Raw genomic sequence first — 20,371 nt, forward strand, 5'->3', positions numbered from 1 at the left:
GAAGCCCAAGGAACACAGGGGATATTACTATTATTATAAATATATTATACAGGATTTATATGAAACTAACAGTTTGCAGAGCACTTTACAAAATAAAAGGTAGACAATATAGTTACAGCACATTTCAAGACCCGAGGGCCCTGCTCATGAGAACTTTTAGGCTGGGTTCACACTGCTGCGGGGGGAGATCCGGATGTGATTCGCACCGCAAATCACATCCGATCTCCGTAGCGATGCGAGTTCAGCCATACAGATAGTATGGCTGAATTCGCATCGCTCCCGCAGCAAACTCGCACGGGACCCTTTTTTTGGTCCGCAACAGAATCGGATCGCATGGGGGGTTCACACCATGCGATCCGATTCCTGTGCGAGTCGGCAGATCGCACTGCGATATGCGGGCGGATCTGGGGGTGTCATTAACATATCATTGACACTCCCAGCCGTCCGCATAGGGCAGTGTGAACTGCCGGTGGGAGTAATGCGATGCGGGAAAACGCCGCGGATTCGCGGCGTTCCTGCATCGCAGCGGTGTGAACCCGGCCTAAATCCTAAAGTTGAGGGTGACACTTTTTCTTGTGGTCAGTTTTTCTGAAGACTTCATAGTGAAGCCATGGAAGAAAAGAAAGCAATGCTCAGATGTTCTTCCTTTCTGAGTCAGATTCATAACTTAAAAGGGAGAGCCGAAAACTCGTTCTTTCTGAATGAATGACTTTATTAAAGTGGAGGGCCACCCTAAAAAAAAAAAATTACATTAACATTCACAAAAAAAATATATATAAAAAAAATTTGAACATTTTTTTTTTTTTACTTACCAGAAACCCCTGTTGCTAGGCAGTCTTCCTAATCTGCCTCTTCCTATTCTGCTGCACTTCCTCCTGTTCGGCGAGCTGCCCCATTGTCTTCTGGGACATGTCCAGAAAACAACAGAGCCATTCACTAAGCGCCGCGTGACTCACGCATGCGTAGTAGGAAACGGGCAGTGAAGCCGCAAGTCTCCACTGCCTGTTTCCCTTCATTAAGATGGACGGATTGGCCTTGGGCAGCCGACATTGTGGGCTCCCTGGACAGGTAAGTGTTATTTACTAAGTGTTACTTTATTAAAAGTCAGCAGCTACAGTGTTTGTAGCTGTTGATTTAAAAAAAAAATTGTGGCTGGAACACTGCTTTAAGACATGCAGGGTATACAAGTTACAGTAGCTTACGCGTTTCAGCATTAAGTCGTAATCATAGCCATAAAAACATCTCAAGACATCTCAAGCATTTATGTGTAAAAAGTCTTATTGCCGAAACACATAAGCTTCTGTAACCTGTACACACTGCCTGTGTAAATAAAGTAATTAATTCGGAAGAACAAGTTGCTGGTTCTCCATTCTACTCCTTCATATAGAAGCCAATGGTGGCAGTATGGAATGCGTCAGAAGATTCCCCATAGATGGTGGGAAAAGATGCGGGGCAGTAACTAATACTGTAACCTCAAACTTAAAACAGTACTGAACAAAAATATACAGATATTATACTAAGGAACTTGGGTTGTGTTTAAACCAGCTTATGGAGAGGAAAAATAGCTAATGAACATTTTATTAGACATTTAATGCTCTAAAAATATATCAACAGTAAACCTTGTTTAAAAACACTGTAAATCAACCCTTTTCAAATGAACGGAGAGTGTGTAGAATCAACAATCAAAGATAATAGATCAGTTAAGCCAGTTGAATCCGTGATCTCCGAACCTTGGCCCACAGACCGGATGTTACCCTATTTCCCCCACTGACACCAAAGGTGGGGCACTATTTCTCCTACTGACAGCAACAATGGGGCACTATTCCTCCCATTGACATCAAAAATGATGAGGCATTTTTTTCTCCCACTGATACCAATGATAGGGCAGTATTTCTCCCACTGACACTAAACCAATGATGGGACATTATTCCTTTCACTGACACCAATGATGGGGCACTATTCCTCCCACTGACACCAATGATGGGACATTATTTCTGACACCAGTAAAGGAGCTCCATTCCTCCTACCAAAACCAAAGATGTTCAGTATTCCTTCCACTGACACCAGCAATGGGGCACCACTCCTCTCTCTAATACCAGTGATGGGGCACCATTCCTTCCACTGACTCCAGCAATGGGGTACATTTCGTCCCACTGACACCAATGTTGGGGCACTATTCATCCCATCAATACCAATGATTGGGCACTATTCCACCCACTATTACCAATGATGGGGCACTATTCCTCCCATCAATACCAATGATGGGGCACTATTCCTCCCATCAATACCAATGGTCAGGCAGTATTCGTCCCACTGACACCAATGATGGGGCACTATTCCGCCCCTCAATACCAATGATGAGGCACTATTCCTCCTCCTATTGACTACAGGTGCTATTTAATTTTTTTCCTTTCACTGACTACCAAACCTGAGGCACTGTTAACTCCTGTAGACTGACATCCACCCAGCAAGGCATTTTAGGAAGCCATGTACAGATCTCTGCCAGCCCCACCCAGCAGCGATGATCTGCCTGCATTGCACAGAGAAGACCCAGTGAACACAGGAAAATAGTCTATATAAATTCCTGATGTTTCCCATTCTCTACATCTGTTTAAAGGCCATTTATAGCCTGAAGTTAATCTCTGAAAGCTGATTGGAGGGAAGGGACACACCCACCTCCACACAGTACACAGGAACAGAGCTGAGGCCGTCAATCTGCTGGAAGTCCCTCCCCTGTTACCTTTTTTCTCTTGGTGTCAGGAAAACTTGTCAGAAGTCACTTATGCTGATAGCAGAGGAACAGAGCAGTCGACAGAAATTACACTTATGCCATGTACACACGGCCGGACTTTCCGGCAGACTAGGTCTGACGGTCTTCCCGACGGACTTTCGGCAGACTTCCGACTGACTTTCCAAATGAACGGGCTTGGCCACACACAATCGACCGTGGTGACATACGACTTGGACTAGAATAAGGAAGTTCATAGCCAGTAGCCAATAGCTGCCCTAGCATCGGGTTTCATCCGTTGGACTAGCATACAGACGAACTTATTTTTCGACCGGACTTGAGTCCGTCCGATTTGAAACATGTACTAAATCTAAAGTCCATCTGATTTTTCGACAGCGAAGGTCCGACGAAGCCCACACACGATCGAATTGTCCCACGGATTTGTTCCGTTGGACCTTTGCTGTCGAAAAGTCCGGCCGTGTTTACGAGGCATTAGTGGTCTTAATAGAGACAAGTACACACAATATAGACTAGAGCAGTGATGGCGAACCTTGGCACCCCAGATGTTTTGGAACTACATTTCCCATGATTCTCATGCACTCTGCAGTGTAGTTGAGCATTATGGGAAATGTAGTTCCAAAACATCTGGGGTGCCAAGGTTCACCATCACTGGACTAGAGGGATATGCTTTGTTCATATTTCATGTTTGAGGTTTAAAACCACTTTAAACTTCAGTTTTAAATATCTTTTGCTGGGCTATTGCACTACTGTGGAGCGTGTGCATATTTTTACCTAAGAAAAAAAAAAAAAAAAAAAAATCTTAGTTCAAACCAGTCATATCAGTTATTCTACTTATGTTTTGTAGCCACGTAAAAGGTTGTTTTTTTAAATATAGTTTTGCATGTATTATAAGAGTATTTAATTTCCTACTGTGTATTCTTTTTCAGAGGAAGCCTGTCATAACAAACCATTGGATCTTGTCTTCGTCATCGACAGTTCCCGAAGTGTACGCCCGTACGATTTTGAAAAGGTCAAAGAATTTCTAATCACGATGCTAAAGTTCCTGGACATTGGCCCAGATACCACCAGGGTGGGTCTATTACAGTATGGCAGTACCGTAAAAAATGAGTTTTCCCTGAAGACTTACAAAAAGAAATCTGATATTGAACGAGCAGTGAAGAGGATGATGCACCTTGCCACCGGAACCATGACGGGACTGGCCATTCAGTATGCCATGAACATTGCCTTTTCTGAATCTGAGGGGGCACGCCCATCGCATCAGTTTGTGCCGAGGATTATTATGATAGTAACTGATGGCAGGCCGCAGGATCCCGTAGCTGAAATCTCAGCAAAGGCAAGAAACTCTGGGATCTTAATATTTGCCGTTGGGGTGGGTCGGGTAGATATGGACACTTTGAAATCCATTGGAAGTGAGCCACACGAGGAACATGTCTTCTTAGTAGCCAATTTTAGTCAGATTGAAACATTGACATCTGTCTTCCAGAATAAGCTTTGTGGTAAGTGCATGTATTCAGCCACTCTTTTATTTATTTCTTTTCAGATAGCAAATCAAATTGTTCCCCAATTCCTTAAGTTATTTTATTTCCTTTTGTAAGCCTTTCCGTTTATTTTTTCATTAATTAAAAAGCCTTGATTTCATTAGTAAATAACATTACCGTGTTTTGTACCAGAAAGGGAGACATTTCAGAATTTATTATTAGAATTTTATTTCAGAATAAAAGTTGTTCCTTTGATACATCACTGTAGAACTAACCATAGTTCCCAGATAGAAGAACACATTTTGGTTAGAATAATGCTGCCCACAAACGGTCAGATTTTTAGACGGGAAATGTTGGATGTGAACTTGTTGTCGGAAAGTCCGACCGTGTGTATGCTCCATCGAACATTTGCTGTCGGACTTTCCCGCCAACAAATGTTGGCTAGCAGGTTCTCATATTTTCCGCCAACAAAACTTTGTTATCGGAAAGTCCGATCGTGTGTACACAAGTCCGTCGCACAAACGTTCACGCATGCTCGGAATCAAGCAGAGGGAGCCGCGCTGGCTATTGAATTTCCCTTTTTCTCGGCTCGTCGTATGTCTTGTACATCACCGCGTTCCCACGTTCGGAATTGTTGGCCAACATTTGTGTGACCATGTGTATGCAAGACAAATTTGAGCCAACAACTTTCGAACAAAATTCCATGGTTTTGTTGAGGGAAAGTCTGATCGTGTATACGGGGCATACGTTTTATGGAAATCTGATCATCTTTTGCTCTGCTCATTATGAGTAAATCACGCTAGTTTAACCATGTTGCAACCCCCATCATCCTGTTTGGATATCCAAAGACCAAAAGGTAGTAGTAACCCTAAGGCCAATGAACAGCAGCCATCATTTCTACACACTGAGTCAGGCCATCCATTGTAAAGTTTTACACACAAGCATGATCTGTCTGGGTCTGGTGGATGGGCAAGGGGCACACTTTGGCATCTTCATCTTGGGTGGTAGAGGACCTTTTCCAGGCATTGTATATGCTGGGTAGGTATAACATGACAGGATTGCTCCTATAATGTTGGTATCTCAATCCTTTCACATTGGTAGTTTAAAACAAAAAAGGACATAATTGGTGTCAGTAGGAGGACTAGTGCCCCATCATTGGTGTCAGTGGGAGAAATGGTGCCCCGTTATTGGTGTCATTGGAAGCAATAGTACCCCATCATTGGTGTCGATAGGAGAAATAGTGCCCCATCATTGGTGTCTGTGGAAGGAACAGTGTTCCATGATTGGGAGGAATAGTGCCCCATCATTGGTGTCAGTGGGATGCACTTGGCCAAAACCGAAAATAACAGTTTGTAATAAATATGTATATTTTATATATAATTGTATTATATTCGACTTTTTAATTAATATCATGAAATTAAATGAATATGAATTTATTGTTGGCCATTATCAGCACCTTTAGGCCGCGTACACACGAGCGGACTGTATGGCCTACTTAGTCCGTCATACAATCCGACGGACAGTCCGTCATACTTTCGAATGAACAGACTTGACCACACACGGATGCACAAACAGTCCATCGAAAGCTTGCGCGATGACGTGTACAGCACGTACGACGGGACTAGAAATAGGAAGTCCAATACACAGCAATGCAACCTTCCGCCGTGTAAATCCTTTCTGGGCATGCGCCATTCTTAGTCCGTCCAACTAGCACACTGACGACCGTATTGTCCGCTGAAACCAAAGTATGACGGACAGAATTTCGAAAAATCCGAAATACTTAGTACGCCAGACTGCACGCTGAAAAAGTCCGCTGAAGCCCACACACGAGCGGACTGTCCGCTGAGATGTGTTTCGACGGACTAAGTAGGCCATACAGTCCGCCCGTGTGTACGCGGCCTTAGTGTGACAAAAGCTCAAGAAAAATGCATCCCTTTAAATTCTGTGCATGTCTTCGCACTAGTCCGTTGCGCTTCCATTGCTTGCTGCATTTTTGGTCAGTTAAAAAAAGTCACCAAAAACTCACCTTAAAATGCATTGAAATGCAGCAAATAGGGAGAAATTGGGAGAATTAGTTCCCCATTATTGCTGTCAGTGGGAGAATTAGTTCCCCATCTCTGATGTCAGTGGATAGAATAGTACCCCATTGTTCGTGTCAGTTGGAGGAATAGTGCCCCGTCTTTGGCATCGTTGGAGGGAATAGTGCCCTAAAGGCTAGAAAAGGGCAAGCAAAAGGCCACATCTGGCCCATGGGTCACAGTTTGGAGACCCATGGAGTAGAATAAATGAGAGTTAGGACCTCTTCCAGGTTTCTTCTGGTGTCCACGTACCTATTGAGATGGTTTCCCACACTTCTGCCCATGTAATGGACTGAGTGTCAAGATCACCAAAACAGGAAAATATATAAAAGGTCACCAACAGGGACACAAACAACCACAACAAATCAAAAACTACAGCACTACTTTGACTGCGAGCTTGTGTTTGGTCCAATTTCTTCCTCGAAACATCTGCTCAACCATTTAAAGTTTTAATAGTAGTTGATTGTTTAGGAGGTAAAAAATCTCTTGGCTCAGAAACAATGCAGTTAATATTTAAAGATATTAATTCCACTCGTATATTGTTTCTTAGTCATGAGATTGCTTTGGGTTCCTGACTAACCCTTCACTGAGTGTGTGAGGTCTATCAGAATCTCGTGGTTATGGGTAGACCACAGGCCCAATAATGGAATAAGAGGCCCGGCCTTGCAAAGATATTCAGATCAGCAGCACCAAAACCACAAGAATCCCTTTTGTGTTGCTGCAAAGACGGCTGCAAAATAAGTAAATGGGAATTGGGCTCAGGGGACTTGTGGTGGAGTTACATATTGATTTACTGTTAACTTCCCCCAGTGGCACGGCTCCAAGCACCGACAACAAGACATGCACTTCAACTAGAATAAACATCTAATGCAGTAAAGCAGCTACTGTAACATAAAATAATAAACAGGCTATAACTTAGAAGACAGTACTTTGAGTCTGTGCCAACTGATTTGTGTGTACTCTAGACATGTAAAATTAATTACTATAATATTAGCAATGGGACTCTTTGTTTATTGACATTTTCAGCGGCGGTTCATGTGCCGAGTCTTCTGTAGTTCACAGATGGATAGATGATCTTGCGTAGAAAATACTGTATACTGCTGAATCATAACTCCCTAAGGATCACTCAACGTAACAGACAAAGGGCCTCGGAAAAGTGTCTTAAGTGGAACTGTCAGTGCTGCACTGTTGACATCAATCAGATTCAAGCTTTCAGAATCCAATTACCAGTGAAAAATTTAAAGTCTTTTGCCCACATGCGAAAAAACGCAGCTTTTGTGGCCATTTACCAGGACACAGATGCGTTGTTGTCTATGGGACAATGCACACAGCTACTTAAAGGGTTAGTTCACCTTTACTAAAATACTGCCAATGCAGGTGAAGGGGCCTATAGAAAAAAAAATAAACTGCAGCTTTCACTAAAGTTGGATAATGTTATAACTATAGGTATAGGCTAGTGGTCTCCAAACTGTATCCCAGGGGCAAGATGCGGCCCTTTGCTTGCTTTTATCCAGCCCTTGGGGAACGATTCCATCCACTGATACCAACAATGGGGAATAAATGACCCTCCCAATGAATTCAACAATGGGGCACAACTCCTCCCACTGACACCACGATGGGGCACGATTCCTCCCAATCACACCAATGACGGGGCACGATTCCTCCCAAGGATACTAATGATGGGACACAATTTCTCCTAATGACACCAATGATGGGACACAATTCCTCTAAATGACACCAAAAAAGAGGCCCAATGACACCAACGATGGGACACAGTTCCTCCCAATGACACCAACAATGGGCCCCAATGACTTCAATGATGGGACACAATTCCTCCCAATAACACCAATGATGGAACACGATTCATCCCAAAGACACCAAAGATGGGGCAAAATTTCTTCCAATGAGACCAATGATGGGGCAAAATTCCTGACACCAATGATGGGGCATTATTTTTTCCCACTTTTGTAGGGACCTTTTTTATGTACTCACAATGGCCACAGTCTGACCCCTCTAAAGTCCAAAGAACAGTAAACTGGCCCTTTGTTTAGAAAGTTTGGAGACCCCTGGTGTAGGCCATTTATGTACCTCCCAAATCCTGGCTAAAAACTCTTACAGATAGTATCATCCCATCCTTCCTTGTTGCCAGGCTTCAGGAGGTACATAAATGGCCTACACCTATAAGTGCATTATTTAAAGTGATTGTGAATGAATGAATGAATGAGTGGATTGTATAGCGCTACCTATGCAAACTGAATTGCCTCAGGGTGCTTTTTGCCACCTGTGTCCATCTGCTGTATAGCACAGTCCTTTACCCCATGGGTACAAACCCCACCGGGGATTGTAAAGTGTTTTTTTTTTTCACCAAACACGGTAAACTTATCCGCTCTGTGCAATGGTCTTGCACAAAGCGACCCGATCATCTTCTTATGGGGTCACCTGTCGGTGCTCTGGGTTCCTCCTGCTCCTTCCTATGGTGGCACACATGTGGGCTTGATCCCGATGCCGAGCTGTGTGTGTCACTATGTGTGTGTTGACACACACAGTGCGGCTCTACCCCCGCCCCTCACTCCCTCTTTAGGTTTCCTCTCCATTTGTTTGGCTTGGGACCAACATGCAGAATGTGATAACACATGTACATAGCCAATTTTTACACACATACTGTGCAAAGATCATTTTAGATAGGAGTCACTTAACCTACCAGAATATTTTTGAAGTGTGGGAGGAAATCCACCCAAGCACAGAGTCAACATGCAGATAGTGCCCTGGATGAGATTCAAACCAAGGAACCACTGTGAGATTTGTATTGCTGTCTGTGTCTCTGTTAGGGAAATTTCCTTTCTCTGTAATGCCACGTACACACGATCGGACTTTCCGGCACACTTGGTCCGGCGGACCGGAATCCGTCGGACAATTCAATCGTGTGTGGGTTCCAGGGGGCTTTTTTTTCCCAAAAGTCTGATGTTCCTAGAAATAAAACATCTTTCAAATCTATCCGACGGACTCAAATTCAACGGACTAAAAATCGGGAAAACCGTTCACCTGTGTGCCAGTCCAACGGACCAAATATGACGCAAGGGCAGCTATTGACTACTGCCTATTGAACTTCCTCGTTTAATCCCGTTTACGTCATCACGTTCAAAACTAATGGACTTTCGAACTGACTTAGTCCAGTCGTGTGTGGCCAAGTCTGTTTCGTTCAGAAAGTCTGCCGAAAGTCCGCCGGGAAGACCATCGGACCTAGTCCGTCAAAAAGTCAGTGTGTACGCGGCATTAGACTACTGTCACCAGCACCGAAAGCAAGGAAAAATCCCAAATTTTGAGTTGTCACCAGAACAAGCACAGCTCAGTGTACATTCTTAGGAAGGCTGCGAGCAGGCACGGATGTTTTATTTTATTGCATGTCTCTTCTGCAATAAACAGCTTGTCTGTTCGCAGTTAAAAAATCAAGAAGTTTTGCTTTAAATTTCAGTGCTTAAAGTGGAGTTCCAGTCGGTTTTGTGTTTATTAAAAGTCAGCAGCTACAAAAGGTGTATCTGCTGATTTTTTTATTTTGTATTTTTTATTTAATTTTTTACAAACAACATGGTGTTTTATTGAAATCAAAAAAAAAAAGGGTGTACAGACAATATTCAGCAAAGACAGTATTATAACATTCCGTAGTATTAGAAACAATATATGGTACGTGGCAGGGGGACATAGGTTGCCAACATATCAAACCATTTGTTTAAAAAAATACTTTGGAGGGTAATCCTATATTCCTAAGCTTAGACAGCGTAATAGCGGGGGAAGTCTAGATCTACAGATTGGGTGCAAATTGCCTTGGCGTTGTTTCGTAGCACAGTCCTGACAGTCTCGGGGCCACATATACAGGGTCCCTCAGCTTCTATGAGGGAATCTCAATGCATGTGGCGGCATTATTCAACCATGCATCCCAGACCTTATTATATTTGGACTGACAGCCCCTGTGGGCATAAAGTTCTTTTTTATATGGGAGCACATTGTTGATCGCAGCCATCCACTCCTGAAGTGTGGGGGGTTGAGCCTGCAGCCACTTTCTTGCCACCAACAGCCTAGCCATGAATAAAGATTTGTGCAAAAATATCTTGTTGTACTTGTCCGAGTCCGGATCAGGAAAAACTCCCAAAAGACATTGTTTAGGGCACAGCGTCAGGGGTGACCCCATTTCGTCATGAATAAATCGTATTATGTGAGACCAGTAGTGTTGGATCAGCGGGCAAGACCACAGGATATGGAAGAAAGTGCTTTGTGGGCTACCACACCTGGGGCAAAGGGGGCTGTACTCAGGTTTGTATTTGGCTATACGTTTTGGTGTCAAGTAGGTTCTGTGTAGAATATTTAGTTGCGTAAATCGCTGCGAGAGTTTAGGTGAGGCCTTTTTACCATTGTCCAGAGCTTCCTCCCATTCATCATCCTCAAGCTCCCCCACGTCCTCTACCCACCGCCCTCTGAGATCCTCTGTCAATACTATCGCTGGGGGTCTAATTAAGAGGGTATAGATACTGGAGATCAGTTTGCGTGAATCCTGTCCCAGCAGTATATCCACTACTGCAAGATTCTGTACACTAGGTGGGGCCTGCGCAAATTGTGCCTGGAGAGCATGTCGAAGCTGGAGGTATCTATAGTGCATTGTGTTCGGGAGAGCAAACTCTTCCTTAAGCTCCTGAAACGACTTCAGCACCTGTCCTCTGTATATGTCAGAAAGATATATAATCCCGTGGGAGGGCCATACCGAGTAGTCAGGGAGTAGCCGCAGTTCGTGTAGACCGGGGTTATCCCAGAGTGGGGTATGTGAGTGGGTCATAGGAAGTTTCAGATTTTTCTTAAATACCTCCCAAATCCTACAGTGAGCGTAAATCAGCCCTTTGCGATTTCCCTGGAACCCCGCCGAGGCGTGGTCCCTAAATATTAATTGAAAGGGATGGGTGAGCGAGTGTCCTCGTCTAGGGCAAATAAGTGTCAGATACCTGTCCTTGTCTTGTTTGTCCAGGTGGTATAGGTGGAACACCTGGGCTGCCAGATAATACAGGGCAAAATCCGGCAGGGCCGCCCCTCCCAAATCCCCAGGGCCCTTCAATGCCTGCCACAAAATTTTGTGATGCTGTGAGCCCCAGACAAAGGAATTTAGCAGGGCCTCAATGGACTTAAACAGCCTCAAGGGTAGATATACAGGGGAGTGCCAAAACACATATAAGAACCCGGGTAGAATAATCATTTTTACCAAATTTATTCGGCCCATGACACCCAATGGAAGTTTAGCCCACGTCTTAATCTTGGTTTTCATAGTTGTTACTAGGGGATCTATATTTAGCTTTACGTATTCCTCTGGGGATCGGGTGACTTTGAAGCCTAGGTACTTTATCCTTAGAAGGGAAGTAGAGGCCTCGCTCTCAGAGGGAGCACACACATCAATGGGCAATAGTTGGGATTTCTCCCAGTTAATTTTGAGCCCAGAGTACTCTCCAAACGTCTGGATCGTCTCAAGAGCTGCCCGGAGGGAGGGGCCTGTATCCGCCAAATACATCAGCATATCATCCGCATACAGGCTGATCCTCTCCTCCAGGTTGCCACACTCCAGCCCATTGATACTCGGATGTCCCCTAAGAGCCACCGCGAGTGGTTCTACTGCTATGGCGTACAACAATGGTGATGGGGCAACCCTGCCTGGTACCCCGTGAGAGAGGGAAAGGGGGCGACACCCGCCCATTAACTAAGATCCTGGCACAAGGACCGCTATACAGAAGGTGGATCCACTTAATAAAGCGGGGTCCGAAGCCAAAGCGCTGTAAGCAGCTCCACAAGTACCGCCATTCTACCGAATCGAACGCTTTGGCTGCGTCCAGGGATACCACCGCTCTAGACCCCACCAGGTTGTGTTGTGCCTGCAGATTCATGTGGAGCCTCTTTAAATTGTAGGCCGTGTTTTTGGACGGCATGAACCCCGTCTGGTCGGGGTGGATAAGGTCAAGAATAACCGTGTTCAAGCGTATAGCCAGGATCTTGATGTCTAGCTGGAGTAGGGAAATAGGTCTATAAGACTCGGGGAGTTCTAAATTCTTCCCAGGTTTGGGGATAAGGACTATATATGCCTCACACATTGAGGGGGGAAGGGTTTCCGACTCAAATATGTGTTGAAACAGCTCTTGCAGCTTAGGTGTCACGGTGTCAGCATATTTGGCATAAAATTCTAGAGGGAGCCCATCTGAACCGGGGGCTTTGGACGAGTTTATTTGGGACATAGCCTCCGCAATGTTGTCAGTGGTAATGGGGGCCTCCAGTAGCGCTACCTGGGTCGGTGTAAGTGAGGGTAAGTCAAGATTTCTAAGAAGCCCATCCGCTCCGTCCCCAGCATCGGTGGCTACCGAGGAATACAAAGAGGCATAAAATGCCCTAAACTCCTCAGCCACCGCATCGGGGTCAGAAATCAACATCCCTCCGGAGCCACGCAGGGAGACCACTGTAGGGGGTTTTTGGTCCATATGAGCCAGGTAGGCCAGCAAGCGACCCGCCCGCTCCCCGCACTCATACACCCTCTGTTTGATATGAAAAATATTCTGTTCTGCTTTTTCAAAATGCAAGCCATTAACCACCCTGGATTGCATCCTAAGGCGGTCGGCCGTGCCAGGGGACGGGTTTCTAACAAAGTCTTGTTCAGCAACAGTCAATTGATGTTCCGCTTGGTATAATGCCCTAGTAGACGTCCTGCGATATTGGGAAATCTGTTGGGCAAGGTATAGTCTGGCGTGGTCCTTAAACGAGTCCCAGACCATCGCAAAGGGGGCCGTATCGCGGTTCGCTTGAAAAAATAATTCCCACTCCGACCCTGCCTCCTCCAGCCCAGGGGTCACCCCCAACCAAAGGGGTTCAGTTTCCAGGTATAGGACTTTGGAGGGCCCTGAAATTGCAGCACAACCCAGTACGGGGCATGGTCTGATAGTACACGTGGATTGAATCCCACCTCGCCTAAATTTGGGAGGAGGGAACGGGAAATGAAAATAAAGTCGATCCGAGACATAGTGGGGTGCGATGCCGAAAAGCAGGAGTATTGCCTGTCCGTAGGGAATCCATATCGCCAGGAGTCTACCAGAGCAAGCTGCAGGAAGAATCTACCAAACCTTGTAAGCCCAGGATTCTGTGCGGGTGCGGGGGTCAATGTAAGTCTGTCTAGGTCCCTATGTGCGACGTTATTGAAGTCCCCCATCCACACTGCCGGAACAGTGGGAAATTGGGACATAAACGCCAGGCCTTCATTTAGAACAAAAAACTGGAAGGGGGGGTATATATATAGCCAGGGGGAGGATGTCTTGGCCGTTAATCTTGGCGTGTAGGAAGAGATACCTCCCCTCAGGATCCGACTTAAGCAACAGGAGTAAAAATTGTACTGACTTGGACACCAGGAGCGCCACTCCCCTGGAATTGGCAGAAAACAGGGCCTGATACACCCAGCCCACCCAGGGTTTCTTAAGCGTTAACATAAGTTGACCAGTAAGATGCGTCTCAACCAGCCCTATTATATCTGCTCTCTGAGCTTTAAGATAAGTCAGGACTGCACTGCGTTTCTGTTTTGCCCTAATCCCCCTGACATTCCAGGTAAGGCATTTCAAACTACCCATTGCAAGGTAAACAAAAATTTACTGAGGATGGATAGCCAATGCCCCCTCCCACCTCCCACAGCATATAAAACATGAGCAGAACACCCATCTCTCTGTCGCACATGTAAATGAGCCAACATTTGACTTTCATAATCTGACACAATAAACACCAACGTTTTAAAACAGCAGCCAAACTGTACACTAAAAAGCATACTGTAGAACATACACCAGGCCGCCCGGCGTGGCCCCGTCCCAGCCAAGGGGCTGAGGAGGGGAGCCAGGGCCGACCGGTTCAGGGAAACCAAGCTTGAAAAATAAGATCACAGTTTCGCGGCTTGCGGGACCAGGCTGAGATCCCATTATAAAACAAACCTAGTGTGGCGGTTAATCTCTGAAAAACAAACAAAACCACGAGGAGCGTGGCCCCCGGGTACGTCCACAGATAGTCACATGGCGATGGGATACAGCTTGGAGGCCATCGTCCTGTATCCGCCCAGGATGCCATATTGGGTCCGGGCCCGCTGTAGGGACATAGAATGTAAAACAGGCATGTAATTAGCTTAATATCCATAGCAATGACACGGGCCAGTGCAAGCCTGGAAGAGGGCGGCCAGATCAGTTCCATAAGAGGGGAAGGGTGGGGAGAGTGGGCAGGGGAGAAGAAGAAGGTGGTAGTTCGGGAACTCCGAGTATAAGAGGGCCGGGGGGAACTCAAAAGGGGTGCGGGATAGGATCGGGGGGGGAGGCAAAGGGTCCACTCGCAGGGGAAATATCCAGTGCAGGCCATAACGTCCCCCAGGGCAAGCGGTTCAGGGTGAGAAAAAGTACAGTACCTTGTCACAGGAAAGTCCGCCGTTGCGGCCAGGGGAACAGGATCCAAATTGCCTCGTCTCCCCGAGTCCCCACCAAACTGTCAGCTACAGTTCCCAGCAGGACCATGGGATCCTAGGCTGCGTCTCGTGCTGGTGCTGCCCTGCTCTCCAGCCACCCAAACACCGCCTCCGGGGTATCAAAGAAATGAGCCCTGTCCTCCCCCGCAACCCGGAGCCAGGCCGGAAAGAGCATGGCGTACGAATAATGGCGTATGCGCAACTGGCGCTTAGCTTCAGTAAATAGTGCCCTTTTCTTTTGGACCTCCGCTGAGAAGTCCGGGAAAACTTTAATCTCAGTATTGTGGTAGGGGATATTGCCTTTCAATCTCACCAGTCGCAGGACTGCATCCCGGTCACGGAAGTTCAGTAGCTTAGCAATGAAGGTTCTAGGAGGAGCCCCCTGCGGGGGGGGGGGGGGGGGTTTGGCAGGCATGTGATGGGCCCTCTCCACCACAAAAGACGGGTAAAATTCCGCACGGCCAAAGGTGGTGATCAGCAGTTGTTCAAGAAATGTGGGGGGATCATTGCCCTCCTCCCCCTTGGGCAAGCCGACAAAGCGCAGGTTGCACCTCCTTAAGCGGTTCTCCATATCGTCCTGTTTCACCAGGACCGTGGATAGCTGGTGTTGCAGGCGCTCGGCGGCCGTCTGGAGCGGGGGTAGGTCGTCTTCCACGCGGCCTATGCGGGTCTCTGCCTCGGTCACCCTTTCGTGCAGCTTCTGCATATCTTGCCGGAGGAGGGACACATCCACATTTACCTTCTCAATTTTCCCCATCAGAGCACTTTTACAGTCCAGGATAGTTTCTAGCACTCTGGCGTTCAGGTCAGGTGTGGAGGAGGAGGGGGGACTGGCGCCATCCGCGGTCATGTTGCCCTTCTCCGCGTGGTGGAATTTGGCAAGTTTAGCTGCAGCTTCCAGCTTAGCTTTGGACGGGGACATGTCCCCTGTGGGCTCAGGATGGTCGGTAGCCCGTGTCAGCACAAATTAGCAGCAGTATTAGCCTCAGGATGTAGGTAAACGGATATCGGTCCAGCGGAGCTCACACACAGTGATCCTCACGCCATGCCGGTCCAGGCCACGCCCCCATATCTGCTGATTTTTAATAAACACACACTCACCTGTCCCAGGATCCCCCGATGCCCAAACCCTTGCTTCTCTCCCTTGCCTCTCCCCGGCGTCGGCATTACAAGTATGGGCATCCGGCTGTGACAGATTGTGGCTTCACAGCCAGTGCACAATGCACAAGTGTGAGTCATGATGCGCCTCCTCAATGGTCGGGCAATCTTTTGGGATCTGTCCCAGAAGATTGCAGGAAGGGGCAGAGGAGAACTTCTGCTCCGGCCTCCTAGGAAGTGGGTGTGGGGTACCTGTCAAAACTAGGTACCCCCCCCAAAAAAAATGACATGCCAAATGTGGCATAGAAGGGGGTGAGGAGTAGTGGAGGCTGGTGCTCCATTTTTTGGGGGCAGCGGCAAACAGATCCACCGCCCCGCCCTGTGCCCACTCGCCATTCCTGCTCGTCAGCTCCGGACTTTCCCCAGCTTCTGGGGAGACTTTGGCGACTTCCCCAGCTTCTTCTCCTGGCCAATCCAGTCTTAGGACCTGCTTCCTGTCCTGATTGGCCCAGGAGGAGAAGTAGGAAGACAATAGTGAATGTTGATTCACTAGTGTCACAAGTGGGTGGGCTCAGGGCGCAGGGTGCTCCCTGCGCCCAACCTTTTTGAGACCAATTGTTGCCTCCAGCTCTTATCACGTGCTTCAAAAAAATTACATAAACCTTGTAGAACTCGTGGCGCCCCGCATGTAGATTAGGGGGCGGCGCCCATGTGCCCCTTATGGACCAGATGTCAGTGAGGTGGACTGCTTAAAGGGGAGCTTCCACTTTAGGGTAGAACTCCACTTTAAGATCATATGTATCAGACACAATAAATATTGGTGTAACATTAACAGTAACAAATCCATTAGTAAAACTTATGTAAACCGTTCAAGATGTGTGCAGGATTGAGGCCAACATGTTTGAAGGACAGTGTCCTCTTCTTCAGGACCAAGAAGTCAGATGTCTCCATACAGATATGGCCTGCCTTACAAAAGTGCAACGAGACCAAAACTTCTCTGTCTCTTAGCCCACTTTAGCACAATGCTCAGATTAGCACAATTGTAGATCAGGCGGCAGAAAAAGCAAAAAGGGGTCACCAGAGATAAAATGCCTAGAAAACTGACAGCCCAGACCCAAACATGTCCCCTTCAGCCAGATTGAAAAATGTAACATAAGGATAAACCCAGCCAAAATCGCCCATTTGTGCAAAGAAGACTGTACAGTTCATGATTAAGGGAGAAAAAGACTTTGGGCCATCACTAAGCTTTCCTCTAAAGCCCACCAGGTTGGAGGGGATATGTTTTGACAATGGGTGTAGCATAAGGGTTTGCAGGGTTCACAATCACAACCCTGCCCCTAGCTCCAGTGGGCCCCTGCAGCCTCCCTGTTATATTATCATATGCTCCACAAAATCCAGCTTCGATCTGCCCTAGAGCCCCACAGCCACACTCCAGGACTGGGCTTCCACTTTGCCTTCCACAGTTCACACCCCTCTGTTCCTATTCCCATTCCCATTGGGAGAAGCTGTGAGCCATTTCCTGAATGGAGAGGAGCACAAGGTGAGAACAGCTCAGGATCGGGAAGTACCTGTGCTGTGTGCTGGCAAAATGGAATGGTAACCAAACTCAGCGAGGCAAGAGGAGGAGAGTGCCGTCCTATAGCCATGATGGGACCGATGTCACTGGTGAGGTATGGCACTGCTCAGTGTCTTCTAGTCACCAGCTGGGATTCTGTGTCCCCCCCCCCCCCCCCCCGCCTGGGGATGTCTACTGACCCCACTTCCCTGACAACTGGGGAAAAGATACACACCTCCGGGAGGTGACCTTCTGCCAACACTGACAGAAACCTTCAGAAATTGTTAAAACAAATCCCTTAACACCTCCTCGAAGGGGCCCCTGAAGGGCTGCAGTCTCCAGATTTTGTGTCACATGGCTTTGCCCTCCCAGATCTAAGTTGCACCCCCCAAGCCCCCTGACCACTCCTTCCACCCTGCATGCTATGCCCTGCTGCTGAGCTCCTTTCCCATTACAGCACTCTATCCTGTTCCATCTCTGCAGGGCTGAAATCACATTCCTTTACAACACAGCCAGTCAGCCATGATCTGCACAGGGTGTATCTGCCTACTGCAACTACACTGCCGGTCCGACCAAAGAATTTCACAGGTCAGAAGGGCAACATAAAAGCCAGATACATCCTGTGAAGACTGACAGACTGTGTGTAAAGGAATGTGATTTCAGCCCTGTGTATTGTGGGGGGGGCTGTATACCGTGCTGGGATGGGAAAGGAGCTCTGCCAAGTCACCTGCCAGGGGTCCCTGTCCTCTGATTCTCCAGCGGTAATCCCTGTCTTCTGATGTAAAGAGGGAACTAAAAATTCTTAAGCCATTTTGAGTATCTTGGGGTGCGGTGGATGTATTTGCACGCACGTTGGAAGTAGTGTGTGGGGGGGGTCAGGTCAACTTTTGCATTGGACCCACAAGCTTCAACCTACGTCTCTGGTTTTGACCTAGGTCGTTACTTACCTGATCCCTCTGACTCCCCTTTTTTCTTCATCTGCAGCCTAAACCACAACTCTGAGCACTGCGCTCTCCTGGGGTGGGCAATGAGATGGATTTTTTTGGGGGGGACAGAGAATTTTTGAGCTCATTGCAATAAAAGACGTTACAGGAAGTGCTTCTTATCTATATAGACATATGCATTGCGATATTGTACATACTGTGTAAATGTTAATTGATTATATAGATTATTATAAACTCAACTGACTGTAACAGCATAGCTACCAACTGTCCCTGATTCTGAGCGACTGTCCCTGATTTGAAACAAAGTCCTTCTGTCCTTTTTTCCTCCCTATTTGTCCCTCATTTTGGTCTGATCTATACAGTTGTATATTAAATGCACTATTTATCTTTCAAAAAGTATTTCCCAGGGCTAAACCTTCTGTCCAATTTCTAAATTACTGCATTTGTAAATGTCAGAAGCCAGTATAAAGGAATAGTAGTGCTAAAAAAAAGCACTTGTGGGTTTAACTAATCATTTTTTGTATAAGTCTCCTTTAAGGGGGCATGAAAGAGGGTGTGTGCTATGCCTGCCTACATACTTTTACTAATAGGTATCCTTAGTTCCCATGTCAAAAAGTTGGGAGGTGTGTAACTGTATAGAAAAACCTGACTACTTGGTCCCGAAAAGTAGACGTTGCCCACAAAACATGTTGGAATTCATCCTGCATACAACTTTTTTATTGCACTTTAATGTGAGTTAGCTGTCATAGTCAGGAGATCTTGTATAGTGTTGATGTGAATTATATTTTAAAGCAGAGCTCCAGTCCCCGAAGTGAAAATTAAAAGTCAGCAGCTACAAAAACTATAGCTGCTGACTTGTAATAAACAGCCACTCACCTGTCCCACAATCCAGCGGTGGGTTCACCCAATCGCACTCCCCCCCAGTGTCCTCCCTTGCTGGCATCTTCTCTAAGCTTGTGGCTTCACAGCCAGGTGCCCACTGCGTATACACAGAAGACTTTGGGAGGGAGAAGTTACGCGAAGGCGATCAAAGTGGGATCGGCTACCTGTCGAAATCAGGTACCCGCTCCCCCCCTCCCCAAAAGCTCCATTTCACAAACAGGAGCTGGAGAGGAGGCCTTAAAGTGGAACATCCCCTTTTGGGTGGAACCCCGCTGTAATATTCATACTGGACAAATAAACATATCTTTTTCTACTAATTTTGAGAATAAGCCATTTTGTTTATATGCTAATCTGTGTATAATACATATGACCTTAGAAGAGAAGTATGGGAATTGCTTTTTTTTTTAATCATGCTTACCTAGGTGGATGCTGCATCTGTCCCCCCCTCCGCCCGCAGGCTCTAAGGCTGAGAACCGAGCAATCAAGCACCGCTGATCGCTCGGTCCTCAGAGCTTCCTGAACAGAGAGCTGGTGACTGTGAGTCAAAGTCACCATTTCTCTGGAGATTTCAGGCAGCCATTTTTCAGTTCCTGTATTGCTTTATATCAGTGCCTTCAGACTGTCATTAGGGTTACCCTGTATGGAATAATACAGTATAATTCAGACTAATATCAGACTGTGTGTAATTTTCTCCCAGACTGGATCCTTTGGCAGAGGCCCACCTACATGCTGGCCATCTCTTTCCACACCTTCCTGGATTCCCTGCATGCTTTACAGCTTCTCCTCTGCTGCTTACTTTGCATTTCTAAGGACTACACATCCCAGGGTACCTTGCTACCTGGAAAAAGTAATCAATGTACTGACTCCGCCACCTGAAACTCCTCCCCTCAGCACCTCTGTAGCTCAGAAGACAGGCTCTGTGAAATGTGTGGCACAGCAGTGCCTACTCACAGGACATAGTAAGTTTACAAACTTCAGGATCGTAGCCTGGAAATAATTCAAATACAAAATAGATGTGATAGATATAAATATACCGTGATGTTTTTGGATTTTGACCATAGATACGTTTTAAAGCTGTTCTTCA

General features: G+C 46.6%; 1 protein-coding gene across 2 annotated transcripts in view; it reads left to right on the plus strand.

Moving 5' to 3' along the window:
- The window catches only part of MATN2 (matrilin 2), a 174,371-nt gene that overhangs the window by 45,077 nt on the left and 108,923 nt on the right, over positions 1-20,371 (plus strand). For both annotated transcript variants that reach the window (XM_077493077.1, XM_077493078.1), the window contains exon 3: positions 3,676-4,245. In XM_077493077.1, the coding sequence (XP_077349203.1) occupies positions 3,676-4,245 (570 nt within the window). The remainder of the gene's footprint in view (positions 1-3,675; positions 4,246-20,371) is intronic.

This window comes from Lithobates pipiens, unplaced genomic scaffold (assembly GCF_037356315.1).
Source record: "Lithobates pipiens isolate NorthernLeopardFrog02 unplaced genomic scaffold, aLitPip1_a1.2 Scaffold_19, whole genome shotgun sequence".
Classification (NCBI taxonomy): domain Eukaryota; kingdom Metazoa; phylum Chordata; class Amphibia; order Anura; family Ranidae; genus Lithobates; species Lithobates pipiens.